This window comes from Siphateles boraxobius, unplaced genomic scaffold, assembly GCF_051911475.1.
Source record: "Siphateles boraxobius isolate OS27281-9 unplaced genomic scaffold, OSU_SipBor_1 22, whole genome shotgun sequence".
In the NCBI taxonomy this organism is placed as follows: domain Eukaryota; kingdom Metazoa; phylum Chordata; class Actinopteri; order Cypriniformes; family Leuciscidae; genus Siphateles; species Siphateles boraxobius.
In genome coordinates, this window is record NW_027508833.1 from 34,279,962 (window position 1) to 34,298,540 (window position 18,579).

General features: G+C 36.7%; 1 protein-coding gene across 9 annotated transcripts in view; it reads right to left on the reverse strand.

Annotated features, from left to right (window-relative positions):
• The window catches only part of esrrga (estrogen-related receptor gamma a), a 276,809-nt gene that overhangs the window by 249,903 nt on the left and 8,327 nt on the right, over positions 1–18,579 (reverse strand). For 2 of the 9 annotated variants that reach the window (XM_077239809.1, XM_077239808.1), the window contains exons 1-2: positions 14,593–14,735; positions 14,342–14,416 (exon numbers count right to left, since the gene is read on the reverse strand). The exons of 3 other annotated variants lie outside the window; for them this stretch is intronic. Coding sequence is in view for 1 of the 6 variants with exons in the window: in XM_077239804.1 (XP_077095919.1) it covers positions 14,810–14,824 (15 nt within the window). In the remaining 5 variants the exon portion in view is untranslated. Of the gene's footprint in view, positions 1–14,341; positions 14,417–14,592; positions 14,736–14,809; positions 14,922–18,579 lie in introns of those variants that run through there. 4 more of the 9 variants (XM_077239798.1, XM_077239804.1, XM_077239799.1 and 1 more) reach the window with 4 other exon arrangements.

The following is an 18,579-nucleotide window of genomic DNA, read 5'->3' on the forward strand; positions in this document are numbered from 1 at the left end:
TTCATAAAAAAGTAAATCAAAGTTAAAATGGAACATTACTAGGGGGAACTATTAATTACTACAATCCAAACTGTGCCGGTACAAAATGTGCATTTTATTGCATTACAGTGCATGTCAGAATGAGCATGTCAGATATGACATATGACATAGGAATGTTGGATGCACCTTCCTGAATTTATTATTCCCATGATCTTTGACACTTGCTTAAATCTCCTGCTTCTCAGATTATTTTCCCTCAGAAAAAGACCTTATAATGTCACGTATTTTCAGAGGAAGAAAAAAAAAATCACCCAGTAAAGTCAGTGTCCCATGATCCTCTAACTAACTCATACTTCCAATCTCCAGTAATACTCTTGAAAATGAATAGTCAAGTCAGTAAATTTCATCTGGAGCTTTCACACCATTTCATCTATCTTTTGGGTTCTCATTGTTTGCTCTGCATTACCAATATGGTCAAAACTGATCCCAAGGAACACACAAATCCTTCGTGTTTAATACAGAACAATGAATTTTCACTGTATCTCCATTTTTGTCTAATTTCAGCATTATCTTCAAAGAAAAGTGTTATTAAACTTGCACTAGACACCTCCAACTAGACACCTAATTCTATCTCCTTCTTAAATGTGAGAATCTATTTTCAAGATTCATTTGTCTTTCTTTTTCTCTATTAATAATGGTGCCAGTGCATATCAAGTGCCATAATGAAGATTCACAGCATTTTCTCTCATATACTAATACCTTATCAAAGTTGAATCTCTTTCTGGAAAATCAATTCTCTTTCATATCATTAAGTTCTTCTCTGGCATGATTACATGCCTGCTGCTACTGCTTAACAAAAGGCAGCAGAAAAAAAAAAAGCATGGTAATCTATGCATTCAATGGGATACTGCTTCATAGTCTGGGAAATATCTGATATCAATATTTGCCATGATGGTATTGATTGCCTTGATGGTGTAACACATTAGGCAAAAAAAAAAAAGAAAAGACGGGGAAAAAAAGAGGATGAAATGAAAAGAGGCTCTGATTCAACTTTAAATTTAAGTGCTCTGGCTGCGTCCACCAGAAAATGAACTTATCCGATGAGAGGAGAGACAGGTGACTGCATATATAGTTCAATTAAATGTACAGACAGAGTCTAAAATAAACACTCAGCATGGAACAATTGCAGGTAAAATGTGTCTTTTAAATTATAATATTAATTATTAATATAATATCTTAATATATATTTATTTACCAATACTTTTCAGAATTAGTCTTATCCTCGCTGATGTGTGAAGTGTCAAGTTCATGTTTGGGGACCCATGTTTGTGTTTAAAACAGCGCAAGGGCAACTTCAAGAATAATAATTAATGTTAATGATACTCAGGGATAATAATGAGACTGTTGAGCAAGAAAGTCAAGAGAAACAAATCAAAGGGGTGACAAAAAGGGGGTGGATGAGAGAAAGGGAGAGAGAGAAGGTGAGAGAAGCAAAGAGACAGAAAGAGCAAGGGGAATAAATGGATAATAAAGGGAGAGTGCGGAGGGAGAAGTGCATCTGACTGGAAGGAGGCTGGTGATGTATGCGGGCCTGTCAGCGGGGGGAAGATGCAGTGCGCTCTTCCTCAGGGAGGCTATCTCCCTCCCACCGCGTGCCGAGTGTACACACACCAGTAATGAAGTGGTCCACTGGCAGACAGCACAAACACGCACATGCACACAAACTGTTATCATCTTGGCCTCCCACAACCTCCTGCTAGGCCCAAATTACACACCGGCAACTAGACAGCATTCGTATTTAATCATACTGTAACCTAATTGCACCAGAGACTGACTGTATAGTAATTTGTTATTGTTGTTATGTGCCATTCCACTCTAAGTGATTTAAATAAGGGCGTCGAACCCACAACTTATTGAAATTGCCGCCGAGCACCAGGAGGCAGCTCGATGCTGAGATAAAGAGCATGAGAGCACTGTGAGAACGGGAGAGGAGGCCAATGTGTGTAATCCGCGAGCGAGAGTGTGGAAAGGCAAATGATTCATGGAATAAGCATTAAAAAGTGAGAAAAAATGAGGGAGTAAGAGAAATCGATGTAAATGGGTCCCCCAGGACTGTGGGTAATAAGGATTACTTCTGTGTATATACCAATCCATACAACAGGCCAATGAAAACTTGTCAGATGTAGTCTTTGGAATTGTGCGAGTGTTTCTCACATTGTGTGATGTGCATATGTGCCTGCGGACAATCGAAGTGTACAGGCATGCAAGCGTGTCATCTGGATTGATTTGCATATTGTATTATGATAATGTGTATAGTCTGTGAGATTTGTGTGTTTTAGTCTCTGTCTATTAGATTTGAAGTCCTCTACATTACCCTTCAAAAGTTTGAGGCATATTTTTATTTAAAGAAATTAACACTTTTCAATTCAGCAAGGATGAATTAAATTGATCAAGTGTCAGTAAAGATATTTGTAATATTACAAAAGATTTCTATTTTAAATAAAGACTGTGCTTTATATTTATCAATTAATCCTAAAAAAAATGCATCACGGTTTCCACAAAAATATTTGGCAGCACAAGTGTTTTCAACATTGAAAATGAGAACATTTTTCTTGAGCAAAAATCTCAGCATATTACAATGATTTCAGAAGGACAATGATACACTAAAGACTGGAGTAATGGCTGCTGAAAATTCAGTTTTGCCATCACAGAAATAAATTACTTTTAAAAATATATTAAAATAGAAAACAGTTAGTAAAATAAGTAAAATGTAAAGATATGTCACAACGTTACTGTTTTTACTGTATTTTTGATCAAATAAATGCAACCTTGGCTAGCATAATAGACTTCTTTCAAAAACTACTTTATACTACTTTATATGCCAATGTAACCTAGTAGTTGACAATTCACTTTTGGCAAATATGGTATATACACATTTTAAAAGACTAATTTTTATCCTATCTAGAATGAGAAAGCAACACCATGTATTACCACCTTCTTGACTAACAAGTAGCAAATGAGGGTTGGTGACTGACTAATTTAAAGCCAATTAACCATTTAAGTCATTTGATATGACACACCCAAACGGTCAAACACATCAACACAAGTTGATGACCAATTCATAGGATCTTTAATGTACAGATACACTCACTTCTACTTGTGGTTGTGTACTGTATGTCGACTATGTGTGTTCATGGAGTGTATGGACACGTCTATGTTAGTGTCACGTCTGGTTCTGTTCTGGCTGGCTACATGTGTGTGTACGCATGTGCATGTGTGGACTTTAATCTGGCTGCTATCTCAGTGGCAGGTTGAAAATGGGTCTACAGCGTGCCACTGGAGCTCTGTAATCCATTCTCAACAGTGAAGCATGGAGGCAGAGAAGCCTGCGCCCATTGTCATGCTGAGTTACATGGACTCATGATCACATTATCTGGCCCTGGACCCCACTGATTCATTCAGTTTACAGTATTCTCTGTTCACAGCCAACTTATTTCCTTTAGCCCTGCCTGCCGACAACCTCCTCTATGCCGTATTAATCTTATTTATGGACTTATCGTAGCACAAATATCACAATACCACTCTGCGCTGGGCTCTCTCCCCTCGCACTGCTCGAAAATAAACATGAGGTTGATGGAAGCTGAGGCTATTCTTGAGAATAAAATTGGTTGTTTACTACCTGTGGGTTTAAGAAAGTAGTCTTTTGAGAAGTGGGAGTAACGGAGTGGAAAAGGTGTGTGTGTGTGTGTGTGTGTGTGTGTGTGTGTGTGTGTGTGTGTGTGTGTGTGTGTGTGTGTGTGTGTGTGTGTGTGTGTGTGTGTGTGTGTGTGTGTGTGTGTGTGTGTGTGTGTGTGTGCTAGGTGAAGCTGTGCTAGATACACACTATAAATACACTCAAATCAAAGCTTAATAAAGTGTCGATTTACACTAACCAAGATTTTTATTATTTTTTTAAACATAAAATAATGCATTTGCATTGATCTTTCCAGAAAGTGTAATCAAGTTTCTCTTTGTGTTTGTTTATTTATCAATAGCAACAGTGGCTCAACCAATGGCATGAGTTTGGGGTGTCGCTATAGGATTGTCTGATCAATTATACTGTTCGGAAAATCAGTTTGAAACAATTATTTTTGCTGGTAATTCTTTTTAGTTACACTAGTGGCATAGTTCAATTTCTTCAACTTTAAGTGTTTTTTATTTTATTTAAACTTTTTGAATTTTTTCAATAAAATAAAATTATTTTAAATGAGGGGGAAACCATTATTAAAAGTTAATGCAACTCATATCCACAGCGGGATTATGGCCAATCACATCATTGTACCATTACAGGTCAGCGGCGTGACACAGAGCGTCTGATCGTTCTCACTCTGCAAACCCGAGAGCCTGGGTTTATGATGCGTATGATTATTGGAATGTCATTATCGTGATACTGTATACAGAATTATGACATAGCCTCAGGGACCGATTACAGGAAAAGATTCATTCCAAAGGCTGGAATTTCCTCAACCTTCAGACAGACAGACAGCCAGACAGAGAGAGAGAGAAAGAGAGAGAGAGAGAGAGAGAGAGAGAGAGAGAGAGAGAGAGAGAGAGAGAGAGAGAGAGAGAGAGAGAGAGAGAGAGAGAGAGAGAGAGAGAGAGAGAGAGAGAGAGAGAGAGAGAGAGAGAGAGAGAGAACAACAAAGAAAAAGGGCTGAAGAGTGATTAGGTTTATTCCCTTATATGCCTTTAACAGTGAGATATTTCCTTTACTTACTGCCAATTGAATAAAGCATGCGGAATGAGACGAAATGCAATGCACGAAACAAGCACATATGTCTTCATTTCTGAGGCTTTATTTCCTGACGCTTTTCAAAGCTGTGGACTATATTGATTTGGCTTCCCTTTCCCCTGGTAAAGCTAGAATAGTGAATGAATGTGCATTAGGAGGGTGAGGGGAGGTGGAAGGATTAGGATGATTTCATTAGTCCTCTGTGGTGGATTGGATCGTGAATCCTGGGCTTAGTTTGACAGAAACACTTCCCTTTTTTTAATTTCTCAGGCGGATCATGGCGTACCGCACGCTACTGTATGACGGGATGAGCTGCTGATTTGATCGGGGAGACAAGACTGGCACTGTGCGTTTTAAACCAGAACTGTTCTGTTTTTTAAGCATAATTACATATTGTTAGTACAAGTACTGTTAGTTTAAAAAAAACTATTTGTTCATTAACCAAAGAATTTTTTTTTTCATTTTTCAGTGTACAATTCTAAATCTAGGAAATGAATGGATTTAAGAGCATAAATCAATAAAGATAAATTAATCTACTTTTCCATTTTGATTATATAAACCATTAAAGGATGAAGGACTATTTTTAAGATTCACAGGACTATAATATCATGGCATAAAGGGCAAGGATTAAAAAAGCCATATGCGAGTGTGATGAATCTATAAGATGACACTCTTAGGTGATTTTAGAGTCGCATGATGGCAGCGTATAACATGGTGTGCTTCAGCAAAATGACACCTGTATTTACTGCCTTTCGGCTCTCCCCTGTAATCCACATGCCTTGCATTTATCATCGGCCGATCAATTGTCCGGACTCCAGTTAATATTTTTTCATGGATAAATCATTTATCAGCTTTTACAAGCAACTGACTGATGATCGTCTGCATCTGATCAGCCTAGAAGGCTTGCTGAAATGCTAAAATGGGAACAAAAGACTAGATGCATATTTACATACTTAAAGTTATAAAATATGTATGCATATTTACATAGTTAAATATATAAAATATGAATTTTGTAATTCTAAACGTAATAGAAAAGCAAAAAAAATGTATTATTACAAAGTTAATTTGAGAGAAAGCTAAATAAAATGCTAAATGAATTCAAATGTAACGCAAATGCTTTTAAGTACACACACATATTAATGACTATGCATGTGGATGTCTGATTGTGGGAATGTGTGTGTGCTGGTGAACGCACTCAAAACTGTGTGTAGCGTCTGACTGTCAGCTGTATGATATGCTGTGAGTGGCCTCTGCTGGCTAACTGAGGGCAACATGAGTCACAGAGCAGCAAACCTGCAATCACACACACACAATCTATTTTTTATACACACAGCAATATAGCACGGAATCTAGGAGACTATTGTTGCATTTGACTTCACTGAAACAAAAGACTGTGCTAATATGAGGGACAGGTTTCTTGGAGGCTGCATGGGGTACAATATAACGTCCCCCGAATGTTGCTCCTGGCCGTCACCTGCTATTACACTCACCACACCAATCCACATTTCTAAACATCCCCCTCCATACACTTAGTAAAAAGTAAAGCAACAACCTGACAACTTATTAAACCCCCCACAGCTAGATCAGAACAGTGCTGCTGTTGTTTTTAAATTGATCTGAAGTTTGGCTTCCACATGCCAACAGGAGAGACGTGGTCATGCAGCGGTTTCATAAGAGCATACAATTTTGAAGGGTGTCATAAAAATACAGGATAGATATATTGATGTGAACGAATGGGGATATAAACCCAGAGTGGGTCCCCAGGGGAACTTTTTGGCAAAAATAATCAATTGCACAGCGCAGAAGGAAAAATTTATCAGAGGCTCATTTTTGACTTTCCATTTTTGTGAGGCATTACAAAATTGTACCGGTTTTAGTGTTTTAATGGAGACTAAGTTCATTCCCACAGAGAACTTTAATCAATTTTAATCATCTTAATCTCAAAGTGAGAAGTCAGTCCTCAATAACAAAAGGCAAAGTGTTTCCCAAACTGAAGGTGTAGAAATTATTCATAACACATTTCTTTTTTGTCATTTAAGTAATATTTTAAAAGTGGGGTTTTACAAAAATGTACTCGCCTGCATCAAAAAAAACTAAACAGAATATAACCACCAAAATATTACGTATCATTCCTTGCTATTTTTTAATTCAATAGTAAGCCTAATAGTTTAAATCTAATAATCTAATCTAGTAATTACGTCATTCTCTTATTGTGCCACTTTGATAAAGAAATTGTGCTACTTTTCTGTATTTACTGTCAAAAATCAAACAGATATTAACTGATGATTAATATCTATTAAAATCCACAAACATTTAGGATTTTAGATTTATATGGAAAAATACTAAAATGAATTCAGCTATCAAATGATTTATAATTCATTATTAACAGTCAGCAAACTTTTCATGTGATGATCACAATCCTTAATTATTCTGTCAAAATGTAATTTAATAAAAAATTCGGATTTATATATATATATATATATATATATATATATATAAATCCTAATTTTTTATATATATATATATATATATATATATATATATATATATATATATATATATATATATATATATATATATATATATATATCAAAGAATAGACCAAGACAAGTGCTGAGGTGACAAACTCATGACCTCATATGAATGCAGTCATGTGACAAAAACAGACAGTGCATCAGAGTGTGCATCTGAAGGTAGGGGATTTCCAGTTTCACTTGAAAACTAAAGCTTTGATGCTGATGTTTATAAATGTAAGGCGGATGAGTCAGAAACAAACTGCTATTCTGTCTGTGAAGGTTACGGCTCCAGCACATCAGAGAGGGAGACATCGGTAACACGTCTCATCCATTAACTAAACAGCCAGACTAGTGCTAAGCATCACTGAATATCTCTCAAAGAGTCTCAGTGAGAAATTACAGCATGTGTATAATAAGTGCAAGTGTTTTAAACAAACACATGCATGAATGACACATCAAATGTGATGCTGAAATTAACTAAAAGAATTATGTCCCGCTGGAAGAACACAATTTAAATCAGTGTAATGTTTAGTTTTAATTTCATAGTAATCCAGCACAATTAATTACAAATTTGAGGTAGGTGTATTGTATCCAAATATCCAATAAAACTGAAGTATTTATTTTGAATGAATAACTTAAACTGTAATATAAATATTTTAAAATAATTTAGTGACTGATACCATTAATGCTATTTCTTTTAAAGTTAATAATAAAATAAACAAAGGAAGAAATGCAGATTATCAAAACATCCATGCAAGAGCTTCTTAAAAATTAATTTTAAATAAATGCATTTTGCTGAGTTTAATTTCAGTGATGCAAGCACTTTTTACTGGATAGCAATGATCAATCATTTACATTCAGTATGACAAGGCTTCAGTAATGGCAGGAAACGCTGTAATAACACATAAATATGTCACGGTCAGGAGCCGGTATGAAGCTGGTTTCTATTCAACATACACAGAAAATGCAGTCCTTGAAATGGTGTCCAGTCACACATCAATCACTATTCTATCATACCATCATCAGAGCTCTTAGAGACATTAGCCACGTAAACACCAGCAAATTACCAGACCACGTTACAATGATAAATCTAACGTGTGCTCAGTGGCCGCTGTTTAATTAGCAGTGTGTTAACGTATGTTATACATCTTATTCATGTGAAAATATTCAACGTTACCAACAACACCAACGCTCCAACAACTAAACTAATTTCTAAAAATAAGATTCCATTAGGAAACCACTGAACATTTTCAGTTTTTACAATAGACAAAATATCATAATTGTGCACAAAAAAAAAAAAGTCTAGTGAAAAAGACTGAGACTAGTGTCTAAAAACGCAATTCAACCAGCATAGTTTGTATGGTGTTCACTTGTTATCGAACAGCAGCGATTACAAAAATATAATGATACTGGAATTTAGTTTGGAGGACCAAATTCACAAAAATGTATTTAAAATAAAAGGGCTTTGAACTATAGTTAAAAACTTGGGTACTTGAAACCAACATACAAAACTATTGCTAAAAAAAACATATTTGTAATTGGAGTTACGACTCAAAACCTCAGTTACTAATTTATATCCTAGCCTTGGTGTGCACTATGAAATAATTTGCCATTCAAATTTTGTTATGAACTATGTCTGGAGTAGACAAAAAAAAATTAAAGGAATTGCGAAACTTAGAGAAGGAGGAAAAATAATGTTCAAGTTGATTGAAGAAAAATTGATTCAGAGCGTGTGCGTAAGCGAGAGAGAGACAGAGAGAGAGAGAGAGAGAGAGAGAGAGAGAGAGAGAGAGAGAGAGAGAGAGAGAGAGAGAGAGAGAGAGAGAGAGAGAGAGAGAGAGAGAGAGAGAGAGAGAGACCGGACAGTGATGAAAAGTCCATATGTTACAGTGCCACAATAAATTATGTGTAAACGTATGGTAAGGCCACCAAAGGGGCCTCCAAAAATAGGCCACAGAACAGCCTTTGACTGGGTGGAAACAAATTGCCTAAATTTCACTTTGTGATATCTGCAGCTCCTGACACCCCTGTTTATACGGCAATCAGAGTCCAGAGAGAGAGAGAGTGAGAGAGGGTGGAGGAGAGAGAGAGAGAGAGGCCATGGTTAGGTGCTGCTTCATCGCCCTCTCACCCATCTGCATCAGTCCCGCACCTCTCAGGGAGCTAAAGATTTATCACCAAACACAATACAAAGAGGAGAGGGGATTCACAGGGTCTGGGTCCAGCACTCCCAGGTCACTGATGAGCCATGTACATGAGTGTTACAGCAAGCTGCTAAATCTCACAGAAAGTTTATTACTCACAGAAAGTATTGACTTTAAGGCATTTGTGATCAGTTGGTGCTAACTGTGTGAGAGATTAATTGAAAGGAAAAACTGCCACAAATGGCATGTTGTCTACTTAATATCTAAAGGTTGATCAAAAAAATATGTTAATTAAAACATTAATTATGATTTATAAAATAATTTATTATTTAAAAATTGCAAAGCTCATTAAAATATTTTTCATAAATAATATTTTTGATTTGGACAATATACTGTCTGTATAAAGGAAAATTATATTTTTAAATTATATATATAATTTAAACATATAATTGTCATTTATAAATACAGTATATTGTCCAAATCAAAAAATATATAATATATATAAAATATAATTATTATATAACATAATCGATTATATTTCTATAATTAAAATATTTTTTATTTTTGATCACAAAGTATGAAAAATATTAAGAAGCACAACTGTTTTCAACATTGATAAGAAATGAAGGATCATGTGACATTGAAGCCTGGAGTAGAGGCTGCCAAAACCATCATAGGAATAAATTAATAAATTAAAATATAATTAAAAAAGGAAAAAGGGTATTTTTAATTGTAGTACTAAAACAATTTTTACAGTATTTTTGGTCAAATAAATGAGCCCTGAGACTGATGAGACTAAATCAGATCATGACTTAGACTTCTTTCAAAAACAACAGCAAAAAATTCTTACTGACCCTAAACTTTTGAATGGTAGTATATAAGACAATATATATGAAGACAAAAAAAGACAGAAAATTAAAAGTCAAAATTCTGATCCATTACTGGGGTCAAGTTTAAGTGGTTAGCACACATGCTTCGACAAAATGTGCCATGGTGCTCATACAAGAGTCTGAGATCGGGATGTTTCGAACTTGTTTCCTCCCTTCTCCTTATCATTATCAAAAATAAAAGAGAAGAAAAATCAAGTTAAAAGGACAAAACTATGTTCCCTGGTCTTGATGACATCATTGTGCTAATATGCTAAAAAAATAACCAGAGCGCACAGCCTGGTCTATTCTCGCCGTGACTGGACGTCCGAAACCTACCTGAGGTGACAGACAGATTCTGTCAGACTAGTCTGAAAAGGGGGTAGGAGATGGGGGGGGGCGGGTTGGGATCCCATTTGCAGCATGCCAGATGGGACTGGCTGGATGCTCCACTGCAAACAACACATCTTTCTTTTGGGCCTGCATGTCCGGCTCACCTTAGCGTGGGGCCTGGCAGGTAATGATGGATCTTGAAAGCCTGGCGTAAGTGGGTGACACTGGCTGCCTTGTTATAGCTGCCAGTCTTCTCCCTGCTCCTGTCATTATTACACGCTGAAGATTTATTTGAGTTTGGAGTTGTGCGCTGGGTGCCAGCCATTTGCAATTCATCACCGGCCCTACAGAAGCAGCCGGACGCGGCCAGTAGTCGGGGCTGTAATTGCCAGCGTCACCTGCCGGCGGAAATGATGAGGGGTCAGAGGAAGGGTCAAGCCCCTGTCCCGGCCGGCCCTGCTCACCAGGGGGACCGCTCGCCTCATGCATCCCTGAACTTCTGAACACACACACATAAAAACATACCAAGGACTCAAAATATTTTTCAATAGCACGGCCACCAAGTCAACACTAAAAAGTTAAATCCAAAGCAGCTATTTCAGTATTTTACTTGGGGATGCAAAAAAGAATTTAAGAAAACACTATGTTAATATTTAAATAGTTATTTTACAGTAACTTTTTTCCTCCATTTGCAATTTAGACAATGTTCTCATACATTTACCGCTATATACCCTTTAGCCATCCAGATCCACCTTTCAATTTGTGGTTTGACACCAGCTACGGTAAATGTCATTGCAGATGACACCTCAAGCTACTAATCTGTAAGATTTATACAACACCCTTTGCAACACCTAATAAGCATACTTACATTTTTGTTTTTTGCTTCATGTCCAATTTTCTTTGGAATAAACAAACAAAGCAAAAACAACAACAGAAATAAAGCGGCACCCTTTTTCATCCCGATAGAACAGATGCTGTCCTCGCAAATATATTTATTTACTCTATAAATCATCACAATTAAACATCATAAGTAGGCCATCATAATTAATTGGTCTAGTGAGAGTTGGCGTGACAAGAAGGCACCGGCAGTGGGGAAACTGAAGCGGCTTCACCCACATGGCTCCATCCATCTCCACACACTGTGCTAAAGACAATGAAACAGAAAGCAACCAGCGAGTGGTGGAAACAGACCGCCTGTCATTACATGTACTGAACCGCTCTCAGGAACCATCATCTCTAAAACAGCGCAATCCATATTGTCACATTGAAATGTCTAGTGACATAATGTACAAAATAAAAGCAAAGCAATAAATCTTCCTTCTGATTAGCCTGTGAAATGACTGCATTCACTAACGGGCATGACTGCTCTGGAATGTGACGATTATGCAAAAATACTCTGGCATTACAATGAGTTTAATCACTTGCCAATAGCTTTACTCGCCATTTACGGTTATTGCTCACAATATATACATTTTGTAAAACCTAATGTTCAGAAGGTACTATATAGTTGTGCTCATGTTTAATACATCTGTAAGAGTTTTAGCATTTTTAGAATCAAATTAAGACGAAATATAAATAAAAGATTAAACAAAAAAATAAGAAAAATAAGTTGTAAAAATACAGTATTAAAATGTTAAAAAATTAAAAACATAAAATATATTAGCAGCATAACAGATATTTACATATATTCCAAGACAATACAAATTTATCCTGTTCAAACATTTACATGCCATTGGTTATTAATGTTTTGCCTCCTTGAACATCTATAAAATAGATAATATACTACAATATATTATAGAACTACATTATAGAAATATACTATATTTTAAAATTTTGGGGTCAGTAAGATTTTTAATACTTTTATTCAGCAAGGGTGCATTAAATTGATTACTGTGTATTAAAGTGACAGTAAAAACGTGTATTTGTTCCATAAGATTTCGATTTTAAATGCTGCTCTTTTGTTATTTCTAATCAAAGAATCCAAAATATTCCACCAAAATATTAAGCAACAACTATTTCCAACTGTGAAATGTTTCACAATATTGCAGTTTTTGTTCAAACAAATGCAACACATAATAGACTTAAACAAAAACAAAAAAATCTTATCAAAAAAGTCTTACTAACCCCAAACTTTTGACCATTAGTGTATATATCAATTATATGGCAAAGCTGAATCATACAGTAACTGTGGGAAAAAACTCAAATGTACAGAGCATGCGGGAAACCAACGAACTTACAGGACCTGGAGGTGTCACAATTAAGACAAACCAGGACCTCATGCACAGCTATCAAAAAAGATTACAAACATCACGGATGTCACGGATGCTCATAGAAGGCATCATATTAAGGACCAAAGGGCGTGGGAACTTTTGAACGGGATACTTTGTGTAAAATCCTTTATTATTTTGTCAAAAAATGTAAACAGTCCTAAATTAAAAAGAATGTAATTGCATTTAAATGAACCCTCCTATTTTGCACCAATACTGACAATACAGCCTTTATAGGAGCTTTCTAAAGTTTACACAGACAGATGGATCACGGCTGTCCTTCAAAGGCTTCTATCTTGCCTTTCCAAGTTAATGAATTCTCTGTGCTCGGTCTGTGTCTCACACGTATATACACATTCACACACACACACACACACACACACACACACACACACACACACACACACACACACACACACACACACACACACACACACACACACACACACACACACACCGTAATACTCCATGCTACTTTCAATCTCTAGCATCTCATTGTGCCCTTATCCCTTAGATGTCCTCTCCTTCTTTCTGTCCCCTCATTGTGTCTCTGATTAAATCCTATACCTCGACACCCACACACACACACCTTCCACACACTCCTCCTTTTCTCTTTCTCCTAATGATACGGGCAGCACATTGTTTCCCCATGCTTAGAAGAAGTTGCGTTTCAAGCAATAAATTTCCCGCACAGTTAAGAGAAGGTCACCAGGGCTTGGATGCAAAACATAATGAGAGCAAGTACAAGGTAAAAGTTGTCTTTTCCTAAGAGCAAAGGTGCTTTCGGAAAAAGCCTAACTGAGACGGTCTTTTAAAGGGAGAAAGGAGAGGTCACCTTTATCTGGAAGAATGGATGACCTGTGATATCCATCTTTTGATCGAGGGGAAACAGGTGTGATTGTGTTGTGAATTATTTAAAAGACATTCTGAGAAGCGGCGGGAAGGATCTGTTCCAGCACGAGCGCTAAAGCAAACAAGACAAGAGCTTTAGAAAGCCATTTTCATTCCGATTCGATCAAAAAAATGTTTGTACTGCATGTGCAAAACACCATTTGCCCGTGCACATGGACTATGCATGAACTATGCCCTCGAAAATGACACCAAAGTACAGCTATGAAAAGGAATGCTCAAAAGTTAACATCCGGCAGAGTTCGGCTGCATTTACATTTATAAAAGACTCAAAATTTGCAAACGTCCTGTTTTAATGTAAGTGATGTCTACAGCCGTGGAGAGGCTGAGAGATTTATTGGCTTAATTTGCTGACCTCTAGCACATGGATCTTGAGGGCAGCGCGAGTGTGAATCGGCAGCCGCCGGTGCAAGTGGGTCTGCGAGGAGCAACGGGGAGGGGGGGTTCAAGGTCAGCTCGTTTTAGATGGGTCAAGTTCAGCCTACTTCCACTGCCTCCCTTATGCATTCAATTACACAGTCACGTGACACTAAATTAGCATGACAACCTAATTTACCTTTTCACCCCTCTCAAGTCTACGCTCTTCCCTCGCTCCTCTTTCCAACACCGGTGAAAATCTGATCGAGATATACTGGAAGAGACAAACGGACAGACGGAAGGGGACAAAGATGGAGAAAGGGAACGCTTGGTCAGCACAAGTTCCTCCTTAAGCCCACTGACTCAAGACCAATAATATTTTCAAAATGTCTGACTATATTAATTATTGAGGAATTGGAAAATGGCCTCAATCAGTCCTTAAGTTCATACTCGGTCCCATTAAGCTCCATCAGCGCCGGGGCGCTGGAGGTACGGTGTTCAGTAATGAGAGGAACCTTCACGCCTGCAGGCTGACCTAATGAAGTGCTGCCTACTTAGAACAGCTCCGCACCGCCAGAGCACATGAAACAAAAAAGAGGCAACCATAAAAAGCAACTGTAAAAAGGAAAATTAATCCCAGTCTGTGGAGCCTGTTCTCATCACTGACCTTGTTACCGTACATGGTTGGATGTGGCCGTGTGTTGAGGTGGTGGGCCCGTGCAGGGTGTAGATGTATTATAATATGAGATGAAGGCAGCTGAACATGGACGTTAAGGCATCTAAAATTAGGGACAGAAACAGGAAAAATACTTCAGAGCTGCAGGTAGAGTGGAACTCACTGTATTTTAGAGCTTCTCTGAGGAGAAAAAAACACAAATGAGATCACTTTAATCTGGTTTAAAAAAATTTTTTGCCAAAGACACTTAAATATTATGATACCCTTTAGAGGGACCCGCTTCTTAAAATATAAAGGGATCTATACATTTCATTTATAAAGACCCATTTTAAATTATGAAAAATTCTAATTTAATACATATAATTTAAAAAATAAAATTAATGATAAATGAAAATGAATTGTTATTGCACTAGAAAATAAATTACTAAAATAGAATCTGTAAAAACTGTGTATATAATTAGTTTGTCATTTCTAATAAAAAAATACTTTTCATTTAAAAATAAAATTAATGTTTTCTGATCAGTCTTTAGAAGTGCATAATAATAAATGCTGGTTCCCAGACCGTAGTTTATGAACTTTTTAACACCATGTTAGCATCAAGGATATTTACATGGCAAACACAAGGTAAACAACACAATCCATACAATTTAAAACACTATATTAAACACTTCAACTTTTGAAGAAATTTTAAAAATGCATTCAGGTGATAGAATCTAAATATTTCATATAAATGTTTTCTGGTATCTTAATCAATAGAAAGTAAATGGAGACTTTCACTGTAGTCTCCTGTTTCATACATTTTACTCGAGATAAAGACCCTAAATAACTTCACACAAGTCTCTTCTAGAATTAATATGAAACAGTTTTGAGAAAATAAATCTTCAAAGAGCAACCTTGTAGCAATAAAATTTCCAATCGGGTAGCTATTTACTGGAAACAAGATGAAACTCTTCCTATGAGTCTTAATACAGTAAGTGATGTCAAAACCCTCTGTGTTGAATAACTAGAACACCTACTGTAAAAATGATAAACATGGGAGTAAATATGTACCAAAGGAGCTGAACAAATATGTAATGGTTAGGTCATTTGTTAAAATAGACTTATTCTGTTGAGAAATATGACATCTGGTTCCCAGAGGACAGTGTTTTTAGTACACAATGTGAACTATTTCCAGTTAAAAACAGAAGGCCTCTTGCCCTTCACAGTCCTTACAAGGTAACTGCACTCTCATGAGCCTAGCCGTGGCTCAGCTATATCGGGACGATACAGTGTACATCATCCTCCGAAACTCAGCCCCACACGAAGAAACAATCAATTGTGTGTTCCTCGGAGTTCTCTCCTGCACTCTTTGTTTCAGTTGAAACTTAGTGTGCGAGCACAAACCGTCCTCCCTCATTGATCAGAAATTCAATTCAAAAGTCTATAAATAAAAATAAATGAGCGGTAGTCACCCGGTCCCTCCCAGAAGATGCCAGCTGTATGGAAATCAAATCTATAATCCTTCAACTGCCGACAGGAACGCATCCAATAATGGCCCAGGCCAAATAATTCACATGCAAGAATTGAATGTCGCAGAATTAAATGAATTCTGTAATAATGGAACGAGCGCCTTGGCTTGAAAGCGCCGTTCACAATTTCTCATACATGACTAGTTTAAGAAGAAAGACGGAATGAGAGAGGAATAGTCAAGAGAGCACGGGGGGGGGGGGGGGGTATCTAAATCTAAATTAAGATGTTAGATGTGTAGTTTCCAATAGGACCTTGACATAACTGTTGACCTACTCATGACACGATCACAGTGGCGAGGATTTGGAATTCTATTAGTATTACCAATGGAAAAAAGTCAAGGAGTCATCAGGAAAGCAAATCTATAGCCTCTACTCTACCAGACAATTACTGTTGTTAAAGTAGAATTAGATGGGTATTGACAATGAGAGGAGGAATAGGATTAGGCTGACAGGGCCACTGCACTGAGGTGAGAGAGAGATGAAGGATGTGTCATAAAATTCATCTTGCTGGTTCATGTTTTACTTTTACTGTATTATGTTTGGTTAAATTAATCGAACAACTTGTAGCTTTTCCTTTCTGCATATGATGCGATAATCTCCGATTTCTACAAGGAGATACTATTTTGAAAATAGCCTTTTAAGAGTTAAGCAAACATAAAGTTGTTTAATCATGATGTAGGCCAACCCAGAAAGTTTGCTTGTCATGGGTTCCCTTGGGAATTTATAATGGATCTGACATATGGGTCTTTATGTTTGAGGTTAATTCATAAGATTTTTTTATTTATTAATATTGTTCTTGTGAACTTTCTATTCTAAGATTCTTGAAAAGTATTATGAGGTTGATAAATGTTTCCTGAGCATTAAATCAACATATTATAATGATTTCGGAAGGATTATGTGACATTGAAGAGTATAATGTCTGCTGAAAATTCAGCTTTGCCATCACAGTAATACTTTGCCTCAAAAAAATATATGGCTCAAAATTGAGAATTTTGTTTCAGTTTCAGGAATACAAACTAAACTAAGTAGTTCCACAAAGTTTCTTGTCATGCAGTTTTGTTGTCATTTAACAGCTGAGGTAGTTTGCATATATATACTGTAGAATTTAAAAAGTGTTTTCAAAAATAAAAGCAAAAAGTGGAAGTGGTTATAGTAATACACTTAATTAAACAGCTCAATTACAATGTGGATGGTGGGTTTGGGACAAATAATTCCAACACAGTAAAAAATAAAAGACAAATACCAAGATCAGAGACATTATTGCATCTGATATTCAAAAACGTTCAGAATAAAATGAAATATCCATCAGTACACAACATGACGTAAGCCGCTAATGTATTGTACATAAAAGTGTTGTACTAAAACTTGAGACAAGTTAACTCAGATTTAATAGAGGGAGAATGAACAAGAGCAAGTGTGTGTGTGTGTGTGTGTGTGTGTGTGTGTGTGTGTGTGTGTGTGTGTGTGTGTGTGTGTGTGTGTGTGTGTGTGTGTGTGTGTGTGTGTGTGTGTGTGTGTGTGTGTGTGTGTGTGTGTGTGTGTGTGTGTGTGTGTGTGTGTGTGTGAGAGAGAGAGTGAAAGAGAGAGAGAGAGAGAGAGAGAGAGACCCACTCTGCTCATCCCGTAGATCTTTACTTCTTATTGAAAAACTAGCTGCAGTTAATATTGACACAGCAAGGTCTGAATCAATACATTGAGAATGAGCAATACATTTTAATTTCAAACTGCTCAAACTTCAGCAGCAAATCCATGCAGTTAAGCTGTTGTGGGAGTGGGTGAGAGGGGACAAGGGAGGGGGTGGATGAGATAGAAATTTGCTGTAGATCAGATCCAGAATCAGCCTCCTCTAGCATGACATTTCCTGTCAGATGATATAGACTAGCTGAAGTGACTTTTTAACCTGCGGTTCAGCACTGAGTCACACAGGCCTGTTTAGCACTTCACTCTGTGCTGGCTGACTGCGAGGAGTCCATTATATTTAATACGTATTCAAAGCTGAAAACTAAGCTTCTCAACTAAGATCTAGCTTTAAAAAAAAAGAGCATGAAAGATCATGACACTGAAGACTGAGTAATGGCTGCTAAAAATTTGACTTTGCCATCACATGGAATAAATTACATTTTTAAATATTTTAAAATAGAAAACAGTTATGTTAAACTCTAATAATATTTTACAATACTCTTTTACTGTATTTTTGATCAAATAAATGCAGCTTGGATAAGCATTAGTGTTGTAATTTTGTTGTTGTAATCA